We start from the raw sequence: 17,761 nt of genomic DNA, 5'->3' as shown, positions 1-17,761 counted from the left end.
ACAGACCAGCAGCTCTGGAGAGAGACAACGGCCAGCTGGGCTCCAAGCTCTGAGAAGTCAGGAATCCCACATGACCCCAGTTCACCCACATGGACCACGTGCCTGGCACAGAGCAGGTCTTCAGTGGGTGTGTGTCCCTGAGAACCTGTCACTGGAGAACATATAAATGATGGCACCACACAATCCAGACCTGAGGGCTGTGGGCACCCAACACCCTGGCAGGAAGTGGTGGGGGCAGCCTGAGAGGCCACAGTGGCTGCCTGGGGTCCCCGGTGGATTAGACTGCAGCCCACTGAGGGTGAGCTGTTCTTGCACCAGTGCGCAGCGGGAACCGGGGCTGCTGACCCAGGCAGCTTCGTTTTGTGACTTCAGTGGGGCCAGCAGCCAAAGGAAACACACTGTGGCTGGAATCGGAGGGCTTCACACCAGACCAGGAACAACCAGGTCATGGGGGAGCAGTGGGCCTCGGTCCTTAGTGTCCCCAGTAGGCTATCTGTAGGCCCCTCCTAGGGCAACCTTGCCCCCGCAGCCCCCCATTGTCCCCACAGGTCTCCCACATCAAACTTACTTGTGCCCTTTGGAAATTTGAACATGATGCAAATGCTATTAACTTATAAAGTGAACTGAAATTCCTGCTTCACCTTCTAAAACTGCTGTTTGTATGTGTATATCTGTGGGTACCTGATCTCTCTTTCCCCTAATCTGTCTGATAATGTTTTTCTCTAAGCTCTCAAATTTTGTTGGTCAGAGTAAAGTGAACAATGTTGCACATAATCAAAAGGAGCAATTTTTATGTTACTTGGGAAGGCTCTAGAATAACACATTTCTAATGAAGGTTTTTAAAGGCTGATGTCAAAGTGAACATCTGGGTGGATCAGCTCACCTGGTCAGAACCCCAATGCAAATGAAGCCAATCTGTATTATGGATTTAATCACTATAGAAGCCAATTATAATAATCTCTGTTCCTGGGTTAATTGGCCATACAATACACCCACAAACCAGTCCCAACCAATTCACAAATGTCTTCAATCTGTCTTTCTCAAGGGGAATTAGGCCACAGTGATGACAGCCCAGCTCAGACCTGTCCCCAGGGCCCCAGGAACAATGCAGCCTGCCTGTCTGCCACTGAGAGTACTGTCAGGGTCTGCAGACAAGGACTACATTAACATTAGTTCGACTTTCCTAGCTGGGAAAGTGGTGTTTGGGGCAATGAAGAAACCTACTTGAGATTATTAGTGGGTCTCAAGATTTTGCTGAATTTCGTAATGAGAAAGACACCAACTCAGTATCTTGGCAGGCAGAAGGACTCAAAATCCTAATCCCCAGTCTGTAGGCTGGGACTCTGTGGCCATGCTCTCCTCTGTAAATCTGTGCTGCCCAACGTGGCAGTCACAGGCCACACATGCCTCCTGAGCAACAGAGGAAGCACATTTTTTATTTTAAATGTAATTGATTTAATTTAAATGTATTTAAATGTTAATTGAATTTAGTTAATTTAAATGTAAATAGCCACAGGTGAAGTGGCAACCATATTGGTCAGCTCAGATCTAGAATCTAAAAAGTAATACTGTACCAATGATAACAAAATAATGCCAATGTTTAATAACAGCTTACTATTTTCCAGTCATTGTTCCAAGTATATTAATTCATTAAATGTGCTCCAGTGTCTTGCATATATGCTCTATTTTTCAAGTCTTTTGTGATAAAAGATAAGTTCAAGTAAAGTAGTTATTACTAATTTTACTATATATTCTGAAATCATGTATTTTCCAAATCTGTAACTACTAAAAATTTAATTACCATCAGTGAGTGACTTTTCTTTTTACCTTAGAAAGGGGTTGGTCCATATCCTCAAAAATCATAGGAATCAGTAACTTAAAATATTACAGAAGGTCAGGTGAAAGAAAAGAAAATGACTGTCTCCACATTCAGATTTCCCCACTCCTTCCTACACTATTCTAGGAGAGAAGCCCCAGTGAGCAGAAGCTCATTTCTGCTTCCTTGTACCCCACAAGCAAGGACACAAGGAGCCAAGAGGAATTAAAACAGACCCTTGTTCCTGTTTCCTGCCGTTGGAGCAGAACGCCATCTACTCAGCTCCGCCCTCTGGGCCCTCTGGCGCCCACCTCAAGCCCTGGCATGTTTCCAGGGGTCAGTGATGCATGAGTGTGTAGTTGGGGATGGGGTGGGAGGGGTGCGCAGTTCACTCACCTGAGCACATCTCCCCCTTGTATCTGACACAGGAGAAGTCGTCGCACTCACAGTACTTGCCCGTGATCTTGCCAAAGTCACTGGTGTGGCAGACGCACTGGCCACAGAGGCACTCGCCCCGCTGGCTGCAGATGGGCTGGCCCTCCCGGGGGCTGCACTCGTCCTGCTGGGAGGGGCGGTAGTCCTCCTCCGAGCACTCGCACTGGGACCCCAGCCAGCCGGGTGCGCAGCGGCACACCCCACACTCAAACGTCCCGTTGCCGTTGTTGCAGTGGTGGCTGTACGGCTGGGCCTGGGCCTGGCAGGCACAGTCGCAGTCGAACGTGACCTGGACGGTAAGGCTGTCTTTGAAGCCCACGGGCTTGATGGTGAAGGACTTCTCCTTCTCCTGGGGGCAGCCGCGCACCTTGGCCTCGATGCTGAAGCTCACCTGGATGGAAAGTAAGATCACAGTCAGACACAGGTGGACTCTGTTACTCTCCAGCCCTGGGGTAAGAAGCCGTTTCCTTCCCTGCCCATGAATATCCACACTGGACGTCTCATCCTCAGCCGTCCCATTACCAAGGCCTGTGAAGCGAAAATAAGAGAGTCCAGGGCTAGGTGTGTAGTTGTGACATACCTAGCCGGGTGCAGAGACATGATTTACAGTCATGACATAGGTCGTTGTTTATGTGGGTGTGGGGAAGTTGGGGTTCCTATGGCCAGGATCCTCACTGAACTTAAACCACTTGATGATGTACCTGGCCTGTGGCTAGGCTACCGCTTCCACACCCGTAGGTTATTAGCTATTATTGCACTATATAGAGAGGTCGGCCCAATGCTCTGGGCGGAGGCAGAGATGTTAGTGCTCGACCTACCGCCGGGAGAACAGGCTGGGTAATAAACCCTTTCACCCCAAAGAAACGTTCTACTGTCATTTCTTTGGTCACATTGAATCCATAGTGAACTTGCCTGGGGCTGAAACCCATTAGCAAGACAGTGGGTTTTTTAATTCCACATATGAAATAAACTATCTCCAGCAGAACAGAACCTGTGATCTGGTGAACACCCTGCTCTGGAAAATGAAGCTTGCTGAACCGACCTCATAATATCAGCAAGGCACACGGGCATCCTTTGCATCACAAAATGCCACATAGTGGCCGACCACAGGCTCAGGAGCTACTGTTCAATTTCCATGTAACATTTCATCACTTATGCAATCCAACTTGTGCAAATCAAATCCAGCCAATATTTCTCACATGGCATATGTGCACATGGGCCTAGACTATAGATAGGCAGACGGATGGATGGATGGATGGATGGATGGATGGATGGATAGACGGATAGAGATAGATATGATATGGATATATATACACATATATAGATGCCCCTATAGATAGAGATACTCCCCTCTTTTCCTCCCTCCCCAGGCCCCTCGGCCCTTAGGCAGAAGCATAGGAGAACCAGCCACTAAGGAAGGCAGGCCCTGGAAGGACTGGAGGGGTAAAATGAACACTGGCATTCTAAAATTCTGTGAGAGGGTTGGTATTCTTGCCTGTTCTGCTTGCTGTCGAATCTTTAGTAACTAGACAAGTGCCTGGCACAAAGTTAGTGCTCAATAAATATTTATAGATGACACTGCCATTTGACATTGTGGAGGAAAGAAGACATTATCTTGGGGAAAGTTGGAGACTGGTTAGGGGCCGAAGGTAAGAAATATTTTCTTTGCAATCAACACTAACAAACTGAGGTAACCTCAATACAAGATTTTTAAAATCCTGATGCTGAAGTTCACTTAACAGACAGAGAAGGTTTAGGCAGCAGAAGTCCCAGAGGAAAAGCTTGGCGGCTCCGTTACATCGAACTTCGGGAAGAAGGTGCAGGCAGGGAGTGGGTGGGGTGCCCGGAGACGCTCCAGGGCACACGCCAGGCTCAGAATTGCAGCTTCAGCCCTGCCCAGCCCAGCCCACCTCACCGTGTCTCCGATCTTGAGTCCTACACAAGACTTGAGACCTGGGATGACCTCGTTGTTGAGACAGGTGGCGTTGAAGGACAGAGACAATTCCTCAGGGAGGTCACGCACTTCCAGCTCCACTTGAGAGCGGATTTTCTGAGCAGGAAAGGGCAAAAGAAGGTATGGAAATGGGCTGAGAGGAAATGGGTGGGAGCCAATTCCATCTCAAGCCAAGTCTACCAGGTGGCCATGGACTCAGCCCGCCAGATGCTCCGGTTTGCCTGGAAGCTGCCAGAGGAGAACACTCCCAGGAGCCTGTTTCCCGCTGTATTTCCTGCTTGGGACCTGCTCCCTCACTCCGTCCCCACTTATGTCTAGGTGACTCTGGGGAAAATCTAAGCCAGCTACACCCTCCTGCAGGCCCCATGGATGTACACCAGGTAGGCTGATACTGGTCGCCTTGGGTAGGAGCCCTTTCTACCTAATTTTTAATCAACATCCCCTTGCCTGGGGCTCAGTTCCCTCTTTTCTCTATCATTGGAGCCCACCTCTTCCTCATCCCATCCCCAACACAATTTCAGGGCTCTGCTCCTTCCTTATCAACAACCCCATCCTCTCTCCCCTTCCGCCTGCACCAAGCTCTTCACCCGTTGTTCCTACGCTCCCTGGCATTTCTCTCTGAGCCATTACTTTCTCAGAAGGCTGCGTTCCTCCCAGCACTGGCCATCACCTGGCCTCTGGAAGAACAAAAGGAAGGCAGTGAAGGCTGCATGGTAGCCTAGCAGCTAGGACTCCCCCGCCTAAACTCTACTGGGTAATATCAAGTGAGGGGGACTCTTAGCAGGCTCTTCAGATGCAAAGCACTTACCCCATAAGCATCGACAATGAGCTGGAGGACATTACTGGAATCAGTAGACAGAACCCCCACTGTGGTCCCTGGGATAAGCTCACTGTAGTTCTAGAAAGGAAGACAAAGATTTCCATGGCTGACTGAATGTAGCTGATGGTCTCCAAAAGCCCTCCCCAAATCAGATTGAGGGTCTTGAAGTGAAGATTGAGGGAAGAATGGGATAGTCTATTTGTTAGGGAAAAATCTAGCAGCTTTTCGGCCCTGAGAAAAATTATAGAGAACTTCTGTCACCCCTTATCCCACTAAATTACTTCCCACCACCCCTGAAAACATCATCACGCCCATCCTGCTAGGTTCAAGACTGGAGCAGAGAGGGCACAGAAAGGACTCACCAACCTGGGAAGAGGTTGGAGGAGGGTCTTCCCTGGTTCAAGACCATGACCTGTGCCAGCACAGACCGTTCCCCTGAGCAGGCCCACACCCACTCTAAGAAACCCCAAAGGCATAGTCACCTGGTAGAGTCTGACTACATTTTCAGTCACTGCAAAAATCAAATTGATGTTTTTCTGGGATAGCTTCTCAGTCATCAGCCCTAGGGATGGATAATCCTATAAAAAGGGGGCATGTGGCAGTTAGTTAAGAGGTTTATTCACATATATTCCTGGATTCTAAGCCTTAGAACTTGGCTGATTTGAGCCATGGTCTGGATAGTGGTGCTTAAACCTTTTTACTCTATGATCAACGTGAGGAAAGGGGCTAAGCAGTAGCACAAACCCAGCTGTGAACTCTGGGGATAGTTAGAGAGGTACAGGCTGGTGATGACAAAACAAGCACTTCTTTCTTCCTGTTAGAATTCGATGCATTCCTACCAAGGAGAACCTCCCACGAGCCAGGTACTGTTAAGCCTCGTTGTTTTGAAGCTCCTTCCTGTTTTGCAGCTTTGGACAGGTTCGCAGTCCCTCGCCATGTGGTCTCAGCTTTCCTTTCCAATCACCATTCACCCCTCTCCCTCTTCCACCTACCACTGAGGCCCATCCCTTCCTCCCACATGGAGTGGTCTTCTTTTTGGTAATCCTCGTCTTTCCTTAGGACCCAGCTCAGGCCCCACCTTCTCCGGGAGGCCTTTCTTGACCATCCCGGCTCATGATGAGCTTAGGCTCCTGTCTTTACACCAGTGTGCCATTAAGCCACCTAGACAAGGTAGTCGCTATTATTGTCTTTAAGATGAAGAGTTCACACCTCCCCCAAATACCAGATTAATAGTATTCTGAGGGTCTGTACATGTCCTTTATGGCTTATAGCAATTTCTCCTGTTAATTTAAACCCCTTTCCTCTCATTTGACCTTCTCCAGCCATAGAAAACAACTTAAGAGAAGTCTTCTCATGTCTTATGTCTAAGTCATCCTTTAGCTTTCTTTCTTTCAGGCTAAGTGACTCTGAGCCCTTTAACCTTTCCTTACAGAGCTCATGGACTGGCTCTCCAGGTGTCCAGTGATCTTTGCCTTGTTTCCCTCTGTCCTCTTCCAACAACCACAAGTGAGCATGGTATTTCAAGAAGGGGCTAATTTGTGCACAGTAGATAGGAAGGCCTGCCTTCCAGCTTTCCAAAAGGCACTGTGAAAGTCCTTCGGTCCATTCTGGGGGCCATGCTGCTGGGGCTAGGACTGGAGGCGGTGGGGGTAGTGGTAACACTGACCTCAGCCAGGGCCATTTCTCATGCTCGTGCGGGGTGTACCATGGATGAGGGTGTCCAGTTGGTGGGGGCTGAAGGCAGGCTGAAACAAGCCCTGCACCCTGCCCCGAGGAAGGGCTGCCACCTTCATATTCGCAAAAAGACTCTGCCTGGGTCAGAGGATCCTTAGCTGTAGTAAACAGGGACCCAGTGGTACCAAGAATCTCACCATGGTAGTAGAGGCAGAGTAATGGTTGTCACTGCCAACATGACACTGCCCATCATTGGGCTGGACAATGCCTGCCAGCCTTCCATCCAGTGCTATATGGGTCTTGGCATCAGTGGTAAACACCAACAAGTGGGAAGCATCATTCCTCCAGCCAATCTTCTCCTGTTTAAAAAAAAAAAAGGCAAAAGACAGAAAGCAACTTTAGTCATGTCATTGGTTGAAAACAGAGACCCAAGGACCTCCTTGCCTGAAAGACTGAGCAGGTTGTCTTGGAGAAGGGCCTCAGTCCCGGTCCTTGGAACACAAACTGGAGCTTTCCAACTCAGGGGTTCCTGCTATCTAGGAAAACAGTCTCGGAGCTGACTAGTTCAAGAGGCTCAAAGACACCTACCTCAACTCCAAATGTAATTTTTCCAATGATACTCACATGGCCCATCTAGAAACCCACCTACATCCTCAGAGCTGGGCTGGGCTAGAAGAAATAACATCTGAACATCTGCCCACTTTGTTGAAGTTAAGTTAACCCAGCCTTGACTCTGATACACTTCCAGAGAAGGTAGGAAAATGCTCTCCCCAGAAAACATCTGGAACTGCCAAGATTCAAAGAAATGTCAGCTCTGGCCAGGGATACAAGCAGAGGTTACATTTCAGGAGGGACTTTTTGCTCTGACTTTCTGAAGCTCTGCTTAGTTCCTATGTCTTATTTCACACAGAAATCCCCACAGGCGAGCCACCCCCTTCCCCATTTTGATCTGCATCAGCCACCCCAAACTCACATCACACACTGTGGCCTGCATGATGGCATCAAAGCCACCCTCCGGGGCATCTCGGTTCCGTGACACACTCTGCTTCTTCACCTCCTCATTGAAGCGGGTCACCTGGTCCGTTAGCGTCAGCACATGTTTGTAGCCAAACATGGGCAAACAGGTGGTCTTCATACTGGGGAGGGAGGGAGATAATTTAAGCAAATACCCTGATGGAGAGCAGGAGGAAACGAGAGAGGGATAAATATGGCCAGTGGTATGCCCAGCCAGTTCCATACAACCACAGTTACCCAGGCAGTTCAGACTCCAAACCCCTCAAATTACCTGAGGCATCACCTAGACCTCCCCTCCCGCCAGCCTGGAGGGTATAGAGTGAGCTGTGGAAACAGGCTGCCGGGGTTCAAGTCTCAGCTCCTCCACTTACTAGTCACAGGACCCTAGGCAAACTTCTCTGTAACTAACCTATAAAAATGCGGCATGATAGCACATATCTTATAAGAACTGTTGTGAAGCTTAAATGAGTTAATATATGTAAAACACTTTGATCAGAGTGAGGCTATAGTTATTGTTATCATCTTATACTGAATACGTCTCTAAAGTAACTTTAACACAATAAAGCAAAAGTTCATCAATAATTTTATGTCCCTGGACCATCAACATATTGATACTTTTGTGCCAGACAGGAGCATTTCTGTCCCCAGCCCAGTGGTTTGTTTCATGGGTGGCTGACATATTTACTGGGGAACCTATGAATGCAGACAGAAGGTTTGAAAAGCATATTATATAACTTTAAAAATGAAAAAGTAAACTCATACATTGTCAGGTTCAGTAAGCATCATTAAAAATATTATAACCAGTGAATTTGCATAGTCCCCACCAACTAAATAAACAAGCCACTCAGTTATAAGCCAAAGTGTCGACAGAGGCACACTTATCAACCTACAGACTATTAGAGGGCTCAATAAATACTATGGCCACTTATTTATATTCTTCTAGGACTGAATTCCTTGCATTTTAACCCTGTAGGACTCATACTGTTGAGGAGGAGGAGGACAATGCTGACAATAACAATGGACTTAATCCTTCCGAAATCGTAATTCCTTTATACACTTATCTGCGAATTTAACTCTACATTTGATCTCATTTCACTTCCATTCTCTCTTATCTCCAATTATTTGTACCAAGGACAAGAAGCTGATGAATTTTTTTTCTAGGTCTCCAAACAGCCTCAGATTCTTTTGACACAACACTCCAAATCAATTGGCTGGCCTGCTTGCCAGACAGGAAGACCAGCGTAGAGCGGAAATTTGGCCAGAAGGCAGCAACAAAGCTACATCAGAGCTAGAAGTGAAAACCCGGACTTGGACCTGGCTGGGGCAAACAGGAGGGATTCTGCCCTGGCTTCTAGAGAAGGGACTTACTCATAGCAGGGGTTTTTGATGGCCTCTTGGGGGGAGATGTACATGTATGGTGACACGGGCTTGTCCACAAAAGCCCCAAAGCCAATCCGCAGGTTACTGGTGAGCTCACGCATCTGGGAGGCCAGCTGGGTACCCAGGTTCTGGATGTTCCGCAGATCATCCTTCATGGAGTAAGACAAGTCCATCAAGTAATAGATGTCCACAGGGTAGTCCTCCACCTGCCGGACTTGGACGGAGAAATTCTTCGAATCATCTGGAAGGCAGAAGGATGTTAGTTTTTCTCCTCTTTTCCCTCTAAAACTTCATAAGTGGATTTGGGCACAGCTGGGATTAAGCAACTTCTTGATCAAACCAACTTTGAAAGCCCTGCTCCCTTCTCCACTCCCCTTACAATTCTATTCCTCTTCCAGTCTCTGGACCGTCCTATTTCTAACCTCTTCTTTTCCATTCTAAAATCTTCCACCCTCTCTAAATGTCCGTCTATCTAACCCTCTGAGTTCCAAGGTCTACCACCCTGAGTCACAGAGGTTTGGGCAGGCACTACATTTCAGTTCCTGTAAAAGGCAGAAACTGTGTCCACCCCTCTGAATCCCTAGCTCCCTACACACACCTTGCATGTAGAAGGAAATTTCTTAAATTCTGGATTTAATTGGAAAGCCAAAATTAATGCTTCCTAAAGCCTGTCTCTTAGCCTAATACTTCCTCCTTCTGAAGGTCTCTGCCCCTATTTCCTCTGCCCCCATGCCACTGCCGTAATCTCACATGGAAAGGGGGCTTACAAATTGCTTTCTCATCTTATATCTCATTTGAGTCTCAACGAAAAGCTATGAGCTAAGTAAAACAGGCGTTAGGAGATGCAGGGAGGGGAGAAGAAACAAACATTTTTTGAGTACCTCCTCTGGTAGAAGGGTTAAGTAGCTTGCCCAAGGTCAAATAGTTAACACGGGAGAGTCAAGATTTAAACTCAGGTCTTCTGACTTCAAGTCCCAACACCTTTCATTTTCTCCCATTCTCCTGCCCACACCTCCCACAACAACTTTCTTCTTCCACCCCTTTCCATTGTGAGCTACCTCCCCCATGGCTTCCTGCTTAGACTCCCACCTTGTGCCCTGTGCCCATCTGTCTGAGGCCTCTCCCTGTGACGAACCCCATCCCTACCTGGCCGGAGCCGGAGTGCAATCCTCTGGGGACTGACTTGAGTAATCTGGGAGCTGTCTCCAGAGCCCTTGTCGCTGAGGGGCCTGGCCTCCAGGATGCTGGCCTCACTGATGGGGAACTCGATGGACTCCAGGGGACAGTTATCCTTCAGCAAACTCTCCTTCAGGTTACAGCGGGGCGAGCCCACAGGCAGGGCCTGTAAGACAGGAGCCCAAGGGGGAAGCCCTGTGATTGGAGGGGCCGCGGTGGTTCTCTGCCTCCTGCCGGGGGCCTGGAGCTTGTCCAGTGTTTCAGAGCTAAACCAGCACCAATGAACTCATGTTGGCCCTCCTAAAATAACGCCTAGGCCCTTTGTACAGAAGGGGGAAACTGAGGCATCAGAAGGGTTGGGTGAGTGCCTGCTCACAGATTGGTAGCTAGGAAGAGGGTCAGTACAGTAAGATGCCTGTTAGACCAGCGTTCTTCACACCGTGAAATGCAACACACTCATGAATCCCAAAATCAATGTAGTGGGTCTCAACCATCAATTTATTAAATGAAATGCAATAGAATAGAATAGAAAATATCAATGTATATAAATAGTAGAAGTAAGTGTTTTGTGAAACTGTTTACAAATTGCAGATAATATGTACAACAAATAATGATATACAATGTATTTCTTTCTGCAGGTCAGGATCAAAACAGTTTGGAAGCCACTGTGTTAAGACCCTGGTTAGTGTGTGGGATCCATAATGGCAGGGACTGTTCCCTCCTTACCTGTAGCACCCACCAGAACTTCCCACACAGGTGACGGGGGAAGGAGGCTGGAGAGGCAGCCGAAAGAAGGGGCTGAGTGTACAGGAGCACATTGGCTGAGATGACTCAGCATCATCTCTGACTAGTTCGTTACTATGGTGAGTCATCCAAACGCTCCACACCTGTTTCCTCACCTGTAATATGAAGATAATAGCCCCACCCTCAGGGATGTTACGCAGGACTAAATAAGACAATACATGTCAAGCACATAGCATGGTGCCTGCCACAGGGTAAGTGCTCAGTAAGTGTTAGCAATTATTAGGGATGCTCTATAAATCATTCCTAGATAAATAAATTATGAATAACAAGCTTGGGTTAATCCCATGATGCAGGCCACTGACCAGAGCCTGTCCTGTCACTTTAAGTTTCCTCCTCACCCTGGACAAAGGGCAAATTTAGTACTCTTCCCAAAACCCTGGTGTGTATCCCACTGTCCTCTGGTGCTCTGTGTGTGTTCATACCTAGGTACTCAGTGGGGGACACAATGTACTGGAAAGAACACTGGAAATCAGGAAACAGGTTCAATTCCAGGTCAGCCACCAATTAGCCATGTGACCTCTGAGAGTCATTTCACTCCTTTGAGCCTCAGTTTCCTCACCTGTCCAATAAAGGGGTTAGATGACATGGTGCTTTCAGTCCCTTCCTGCTCTGACATTTGGCAAATTTATCCAGTGTTGTGTGGGCACAAGCCCATGAGGCTCCGTGCCAGGCTGCAGGGACTGTCTGGAAAGCTGGAAAACCCCTCCCTGGACGTATTTCATAATATCTAGGCTTTCAAGCCCTCAGGGCCCCACATCCCTGCCCACTCCCTCTCACAACCACTTCCAGAAGTCAGCTGAAAAACCCATACCAATATCCCGGAACAACTAGTGCCAACATTTATTGAGCTCTGACAGCATGTCCGCATTGTGACAAAACACTTTACATGGATCATTGTAATCCTCCTGACACGGCTCTATAACATTGGAACTACTACTGCTTTGTCAGTGAGGAACCTGAAGCTTGGAGGCCTCACAAATAAGGAACCCAGTCTTAAAGGTAAGAAATCGAAGTAACTCGCCCCAAGTTACAGAACTAGGAAGTGACAGAAGTGAGATGCTAACTAGATTGTCTGACTGTAATTATCCTCATAAGATGATAAGTTTATTACATTCTGTAGAGTGAGACCCAAAGTGGGGAACCAAGTGTGTAGAAGCGATGGTCCCAGGAAGAGCCACAGCTGAAAATGCCCCTGCAGGGAACAGGAGGCGAGATGGGGAGGTGTGGGGAGGAGGGAGAACACGGCCTCTCCGGCTCCCTCAGGTGCCTGGTCATCATAGCTCCAGAAGGGCTGGGCCACAAGGGACCATCGGTACTCAAAGGATCAGAACTGTAGCCTGAATGAGGCTCCTGCTCGAAGCCTCTTCCGCTCTCCCGCCTAGCCCTCCTCTTGAGAGGCTGAAGGGCTTCCCCACATGGATGAGAACATGAGCAGTGTTATGGGCTGAATGTCTGTAACCCTCCAGAATTCATATGTTAAACCCTACCCAGCAAAGTGGTGGTCTCAAGAGGCGGGGCCTAGGAGGTGATTAGGTCATGGGGCAGAGCCCTCATGAATGGGATTCGTGCCCTTATTAAAGAGGGCCCAGAGAGCTCCCTGGCCCTTCTGCCATGTGAGGACACAATGATAAGATGGCCATCTACGACAGAATTTGCTGGTACCTTGACCTTGGACTTCCCAGCCTCCAGAACTATGAGAAATAATTGTTAGTTATCAAGCCACCCAGTCTATGGTGTTTTGTTATGGCAGCCTGAATGAACTGTGACAAACAGCATGAGGACCACTTGGCCCAGGCGGAAAGTAGAAAGCTTCTAGAAGCCAGCAGCCTCCTTCTTTGTCTCTCAGCTTCACAGGTATGAAGTAGATCAGTAATGGGACACAGTGCATAAGACTTAATCTTCCTGGCTCAAAAGATTCCAACAGGGACACAATAAATCCTCCAAGTCCCAGAGAGCAAATCCCCTCCCACACCCCGCTCTGGCTGAGGACAGAAGTGCTGTGAGCCCTTGGCTGTTTTGTGCCCAAACTCCTCTTGCTGCCTCTGCCCATCTCTCCACCTTTCCTCCAGGAAGCAGTCTCTTTCTTGCTCAAAACACTCCCTATCTTCTCTCTAACTCCAGCTGCCCACAAAGCCCCAAGGAGAAAGCCTTCCAAAAAAGGCAGTGACTTGGACAGAACAAGCCGCGGGACAGTGCGGAGAAGCTTATCTTTTCCAGGACTGAGCCACGTGCTGATGGAGAGAGGCAGGGGGTACTGTGAGACTGATGAGAACAGCGAGCTGTCGTGCATATTGAAGCTGCATCAGCAAAAGGAGAGGAAGTTTTAGATGGGGCTTTCCTGACCCCCATTTTCTAACATGACAATGCTTATTTAGAAGAAGGTTTGAAGTGCTAAGCCTTGATGACAGTCTTTATGGTTTGTTATGAATTTCCTTAGAAATATAAACACTTAGGAAACAACTGTCTCCCTCCCTCCTTTTGTGGTCACTGACATCAGAGGTCAAGAACATAACAGGCCTGCTGCTCAGCCCTGATCTCCTTGAGAACCTCATGACCCGGCAGGTTACCACGGCAATGCCCTCACACACTTGGGCAACATGCCCTATGCTAATAGCCCAGGCTGAGAAGGTAGAAGGAATATCTCCAGGTTACTCAGAGAAAACTGGAAGCAGGGAGGAGGAATATTAAAGTTTCAGTTTCCGGTGAAACCGGATGTTACACAGAAAGGGCAAAAATAACCAAGACCCAGGGGAACATTCTGAGCACAGAGGTGGGAGGTTCCAGCCCACGTGCTGTGTGAGCTGAATTCTCTCCCTCTCCTGGGAGAGTGACACATACTATTAGTCCCATCCTCCATTAATCCCATTTTGGAAGTTGGGAAAGTACAGCAAGAATAACTGTCATTATCTTACCTAACTCACACAGTTGGTCAGGGGATAAAATAAGACCATGAACATGAAATGCTTTCAAAATACAAAAATCTCAATATAAGTCAAATATATTCAAATCTTTCTGATATGATATAAATAAATAAATGCAAATAGAAAGTAACTCTCTCCTTCTATTACTGTTATAACTACTACTATTATTTTATACTCTTTCCTTAAAGGACAAGGGACAATATGCCCTGGTATTTCATTTTCCCAGAGAGCTAACAAATGCCTCCAATCCAAATAAATTAACATTGTTCTTTTGATTGGCATCTGGTGAGAACAAGAATTCACTTGGACATACAGAGACAGAAGTATGGAGGGGACAGAAAGGAGAGGAAAAGGAACAGAAAGAAGAGGAAAAGGAAAGCATTTTAATTTGTGGTTCTTAGTATTCATATCCATTGTTTACAGGGGGTGGAACACTTAATATTATACTTTTTTTACAATAAATTGGAGCAAAACACTCAAGATAAACATTCATCCTTCAGATTTAAAAAAGAAAAGAAAATGCAGCAGAGAGGTTAAAAATAAAATTGTTAGAGACTAAATAGGAATTAACTAGTTGTCTGAAGTCAACATAGAAATGAATGGATAAAGATGTGGTGTGTGTGTGTGTGTGTGTGTGTGTGTGTGTGTGTGTGTGTGTGTGTGTGTGAATGGAATATTACTCAGCCATAAAAAAGAATGAAACTTTTGCCATTTGTGACAACATGGACAGACCTAGAGGGTATTATACCAAGTGATATAAGTCATAAAAAAATACCATATGATTTCACACATGTGGAAAATTAAAAAAGGAACAGAAATAGACTCATAAATACAGAGAACAAACTGGTGGTTGCCACGGGGGAGTAAATGGGGGTACAGGCAAAATGGGTGAAGGGGATAAAGGGGTACAAATCTCCAATTATAAAATAAATAAGTCACAGAGATGAAAAATACAGCATAGGGAGAATAGTCTATAATTTTGTATTAACTTTGTATGGTGACAGATGGTAACTACACTTACAGTGGGGAGCATTTCATAATGTATATAATTGTTGAATCACTATGTTGTATACCTGAAACCAATATAATATTGTATATCATCTATACTTCAATTTAAAAAAAAAATATATATATATATATATAGTGGCCCAAAATTTCCCTGAAGACCCAAACACATTCTTCTTTCATCCTTGGATGTCAGGCTGAGTATGAGATAGTATACCTTCTGAGGTATTAAATAATTCCTAGTATTTCCCTCTACCTTAGGGTTGCCAAATTCAGCAAACATTTAGGACATACTTATATAAAAATTAATTGCTACTGAATTCAGATTTAACTGGGTGTTCTGTATTTTATCTGGCCAGACCTAGAGGGTATTATACCAAGTGATGTAAGTCATAAAAAAACTCCACCTCTAGCCACCATGACCCCAATGATCAGCCCCTTTGATTAACGGTATTTACCAAACATGCTATCATAACAACCCATTCTGATGCAATAGGTCCAGGGTCCATCCTGAGAAGTTTTATATTTAATAAGCACCCCAAAAGATTCTCACCAGGCAAGTCTGGGAGATACTAGAGTCCAACATATCACCACTGAGGCCAAGACCACAAGTTGAATTTCTACGTGAGGCTGTCCTCTTTGCTAGATTCACAGTCCAGAGACAGCACACCACCCGTATCAGTATCCAACCCCCCAAGAACACACCCTTTGCTGATGGAACAAAACTCTGCACTCATCCATGTTGGCTATGTTTTCCTATTACCAGGCCAAGTGCTTGCTATACACACCCAGGACTGCTGTCCTCCAGCCCCAAGAGAAAGCTGAGCCCAACCAGTTGTTTTTCCAGGCACTGCCACCCCTGCCTGCAATAGTCAAGGTAGGGGAGGCAGAGGGCTCTCCAGGATCAAGTATTCAACAAATTACATACAAAAAGTCTCAGATGATTCATTTTTGGTTTTTTAAGTCAACTGCCAAGACACTTTCAGCAGGTAAACTTGACCTGTGCAGGGGTAGCCCTGCACCGTCTCCCCTGCCCAACCCTGGTCTGCCCCAGGGGACAAAATTCACCACAATCGTGCATAATATTCTACAATTGCATCTCTAAAATACAGTCATGGACCTAAGAGCCTTATCTGGTCAGGCCTCAGCAGACCTCAGCTACATGGCTTGTCTCTACACAGAGGAAGACATGTGACAGGCACTCCAAGAGTGCATTTTCTCCCCCCTTCACCCCCACCGACTCCTGGGGCCACAGGTGCCTACATTTTTCTCTTGCTTTAGGTTGAAAAGGACGGAGGAGGACCGGGGGGGGTGGGGGCATCCTGTGAGTGGCACCAGGCTTTCCCCCTGGCTTCCGTTCAGCTCCAGCCAGCTTCAGACCTGCCAATCCAATGAGGCCCCCTCTCCATGGCTCTCCCTTCTTCAAAACTCGGTTTCAGAATTGCAGCTCCCTTATAAGAGAAGCTTAATAATACTATGATAGCAACCCAGGAAGGAGGATATGGCAAATGAGAAGGGAGGAGGCCACATCACACTTGAGCGGCCAGCTCAGCCCAGAGGGTGGAGAACTGGTGGGGGTGGAGGGGCCAGGCCCACCCCTCCTCCTCCCCACTCCTAGCCCCAGGGAGTGTTTCATTTGCTAATGAGGTCAGTGTGGCCCAGATGTTGGGCAGCTCAGGCAGTTGCCGTGTTTAACTGCACCGAGGCCAAAGCAGTGTTGGGCTGGTCCCTGCAGTCCTGGCAGTTCTCCTGTCTAGGGATAAACACAGCCTCGCAGCTCCCACACATACACACGCTCCTCCCGCAAGGCTGCCAGGGAGGTTGCCTTTTTAGGAAACTCAGCAGATCAGGAAGAAACACTGAGAATGAGGGACTGGGTCAGAGCTATTATAAAACTGCAGAGGACAAGGACATGCTGTCATGACAGAGGGGGCGCTTCGGGTGGCTGAGATGCCGCCAGGCCGGGAGTTCAGGTGAGCCCCTGCTGGAGGCCAGGTGAATGACTCAGCCGCGGCCCCTGCAGTCACTGGAAGCTTTCCAGCCACACTCACCTCCCCCCGCCACCCAAGTCTTGCCAGCTCCAAATTCCCATCCCAGCCACAAACACAGCCATCCCCTCAGACACACTCATTCCCCAGGGCCCCAGACACAACAAACCCTTGCCTAGACACAGCTAACCCTTTCCTGTCGCTCTCCCATCCTCACCAGATCGGCTCAGCAGCTTCCCTCATTGACACCTAGGAGAGGGAAGGAAGGAGGGAAAGGAGAGAGAGGGGAAGGTAAGGCCGTGGGGCCCGATCATCAGAGGAAAAGGGAGAAGATCCTCTGACTACACATCCCCCACTCAAGTCCAAGATCCCTCTTTTATTTATCTTTGAAAACTTCTCGGATGTTTGTAAGCCAGCATCCCCTCCATACCTATGACCCTCTCCTGCCTTTCCTATCTCTGTTTTGAAGATATGAGTCTCTGTTTGTTCCACCCCAACAAAAAGCAAGCAAAGTGTGGTAAAGGTGGCAATGGCTACAGGAAAACCAGGAGGCCAAACTGGCTAGAGCCAGGGCCACATGGTAGACTCTGAGGGCATTCCCAGCAACAGTCTCATGACAGCTCACTTTGGCAGCGTCAGTGAGAAGGCTTCACCCTGGTTTTGCTCAGAAGGGACAAGGGGCTTGTGTACTTAGGAGGGAGGAGATGTCCCTGTGGTCCATTCCTGCAGAAGGGCAGCCAAGTCTGGGGAAGAAGCAAGGTCAGATGTCTGTTC

At 47.6% G+C, this 17,761-nt stretch overlaps 1 protein-coding gene and 1 long non-coding RNA gene across 4 annotated transcripts in view; one reads left to right on the top strand and one right to left on the bottom strand.

The window, feature by feature from the left end:
- The window catches only part of ITGB3 (integrin subunit beta 3), a 47,057-nt gene that overhangs the window by 15,035 nt on the left and 14,261 nt on the right, over positions 1-17,761 (bottom strand). For all 3 annotated transcript variants that reach the window (XM_036997363.2, XM_073235734.1, XM_073235735.1), the window contains exons 3-10: positions 10,240-10,435; positions 9,082-9,334; positions 7,673-7,835; positions 6,897-7,058; positions 5,508-5,603; positions 5,014-5,103; positions 4,167-4,301; positions 2,213-2,642 (exon numbers count right to left, since the gene is read on the bottom strand). In XM_036997363.2, the coding sequence (XP_036853258.2) occupies positions 2,213-2,642; positions 4,167-4,301; positions 5,014-5,103; positions 5,508-5,603; positions 6,897-7,058; positions 7,673-7,835; positions 9,082-9,334; positions 10,240-10,435 (1,525 nt within the window). The remainder of the gene's footprint in view (positions 1-2,212; positions 2,643-4,166; positions 4,302-5,013; positions 5,104-5,507; positions 5,604-6,896; positions 7,059-7,672; positions 7,836-9,081; positions 9,335-10,239; positions 10,436-17,761) is intronic.
- LOC118968146 (uncharacterized) lies at positions 10,446-17,758 on the top strand. The gene is made up of 3 exons (XR_005055627.2): positions 10,446-12,072; positions 12,824-12,927; positions 13,195-17,758. It is a non-coding gene; the product is annotated as an uncharacterized lncRNA (long non-coding RNA).

Source organism: Manis javanica, chromosome 4 (assembly GCF_040802235.1).
Source record: "Manis javanica isolate MJ-LG chromosome 4, MJ_LKY, whole genome shotgun sequence".
Lineage (NCBI taxonomy): Eukaryota > Metazoa > Chordata > Mammalia > Pholidota > Manidae > Manis > Manis javanica.
The sequence above is the reverse complement of the archived record's forward strand: the minus strand, read 5'-3'. Positions and strand labels throughout refer to the sequence as shown.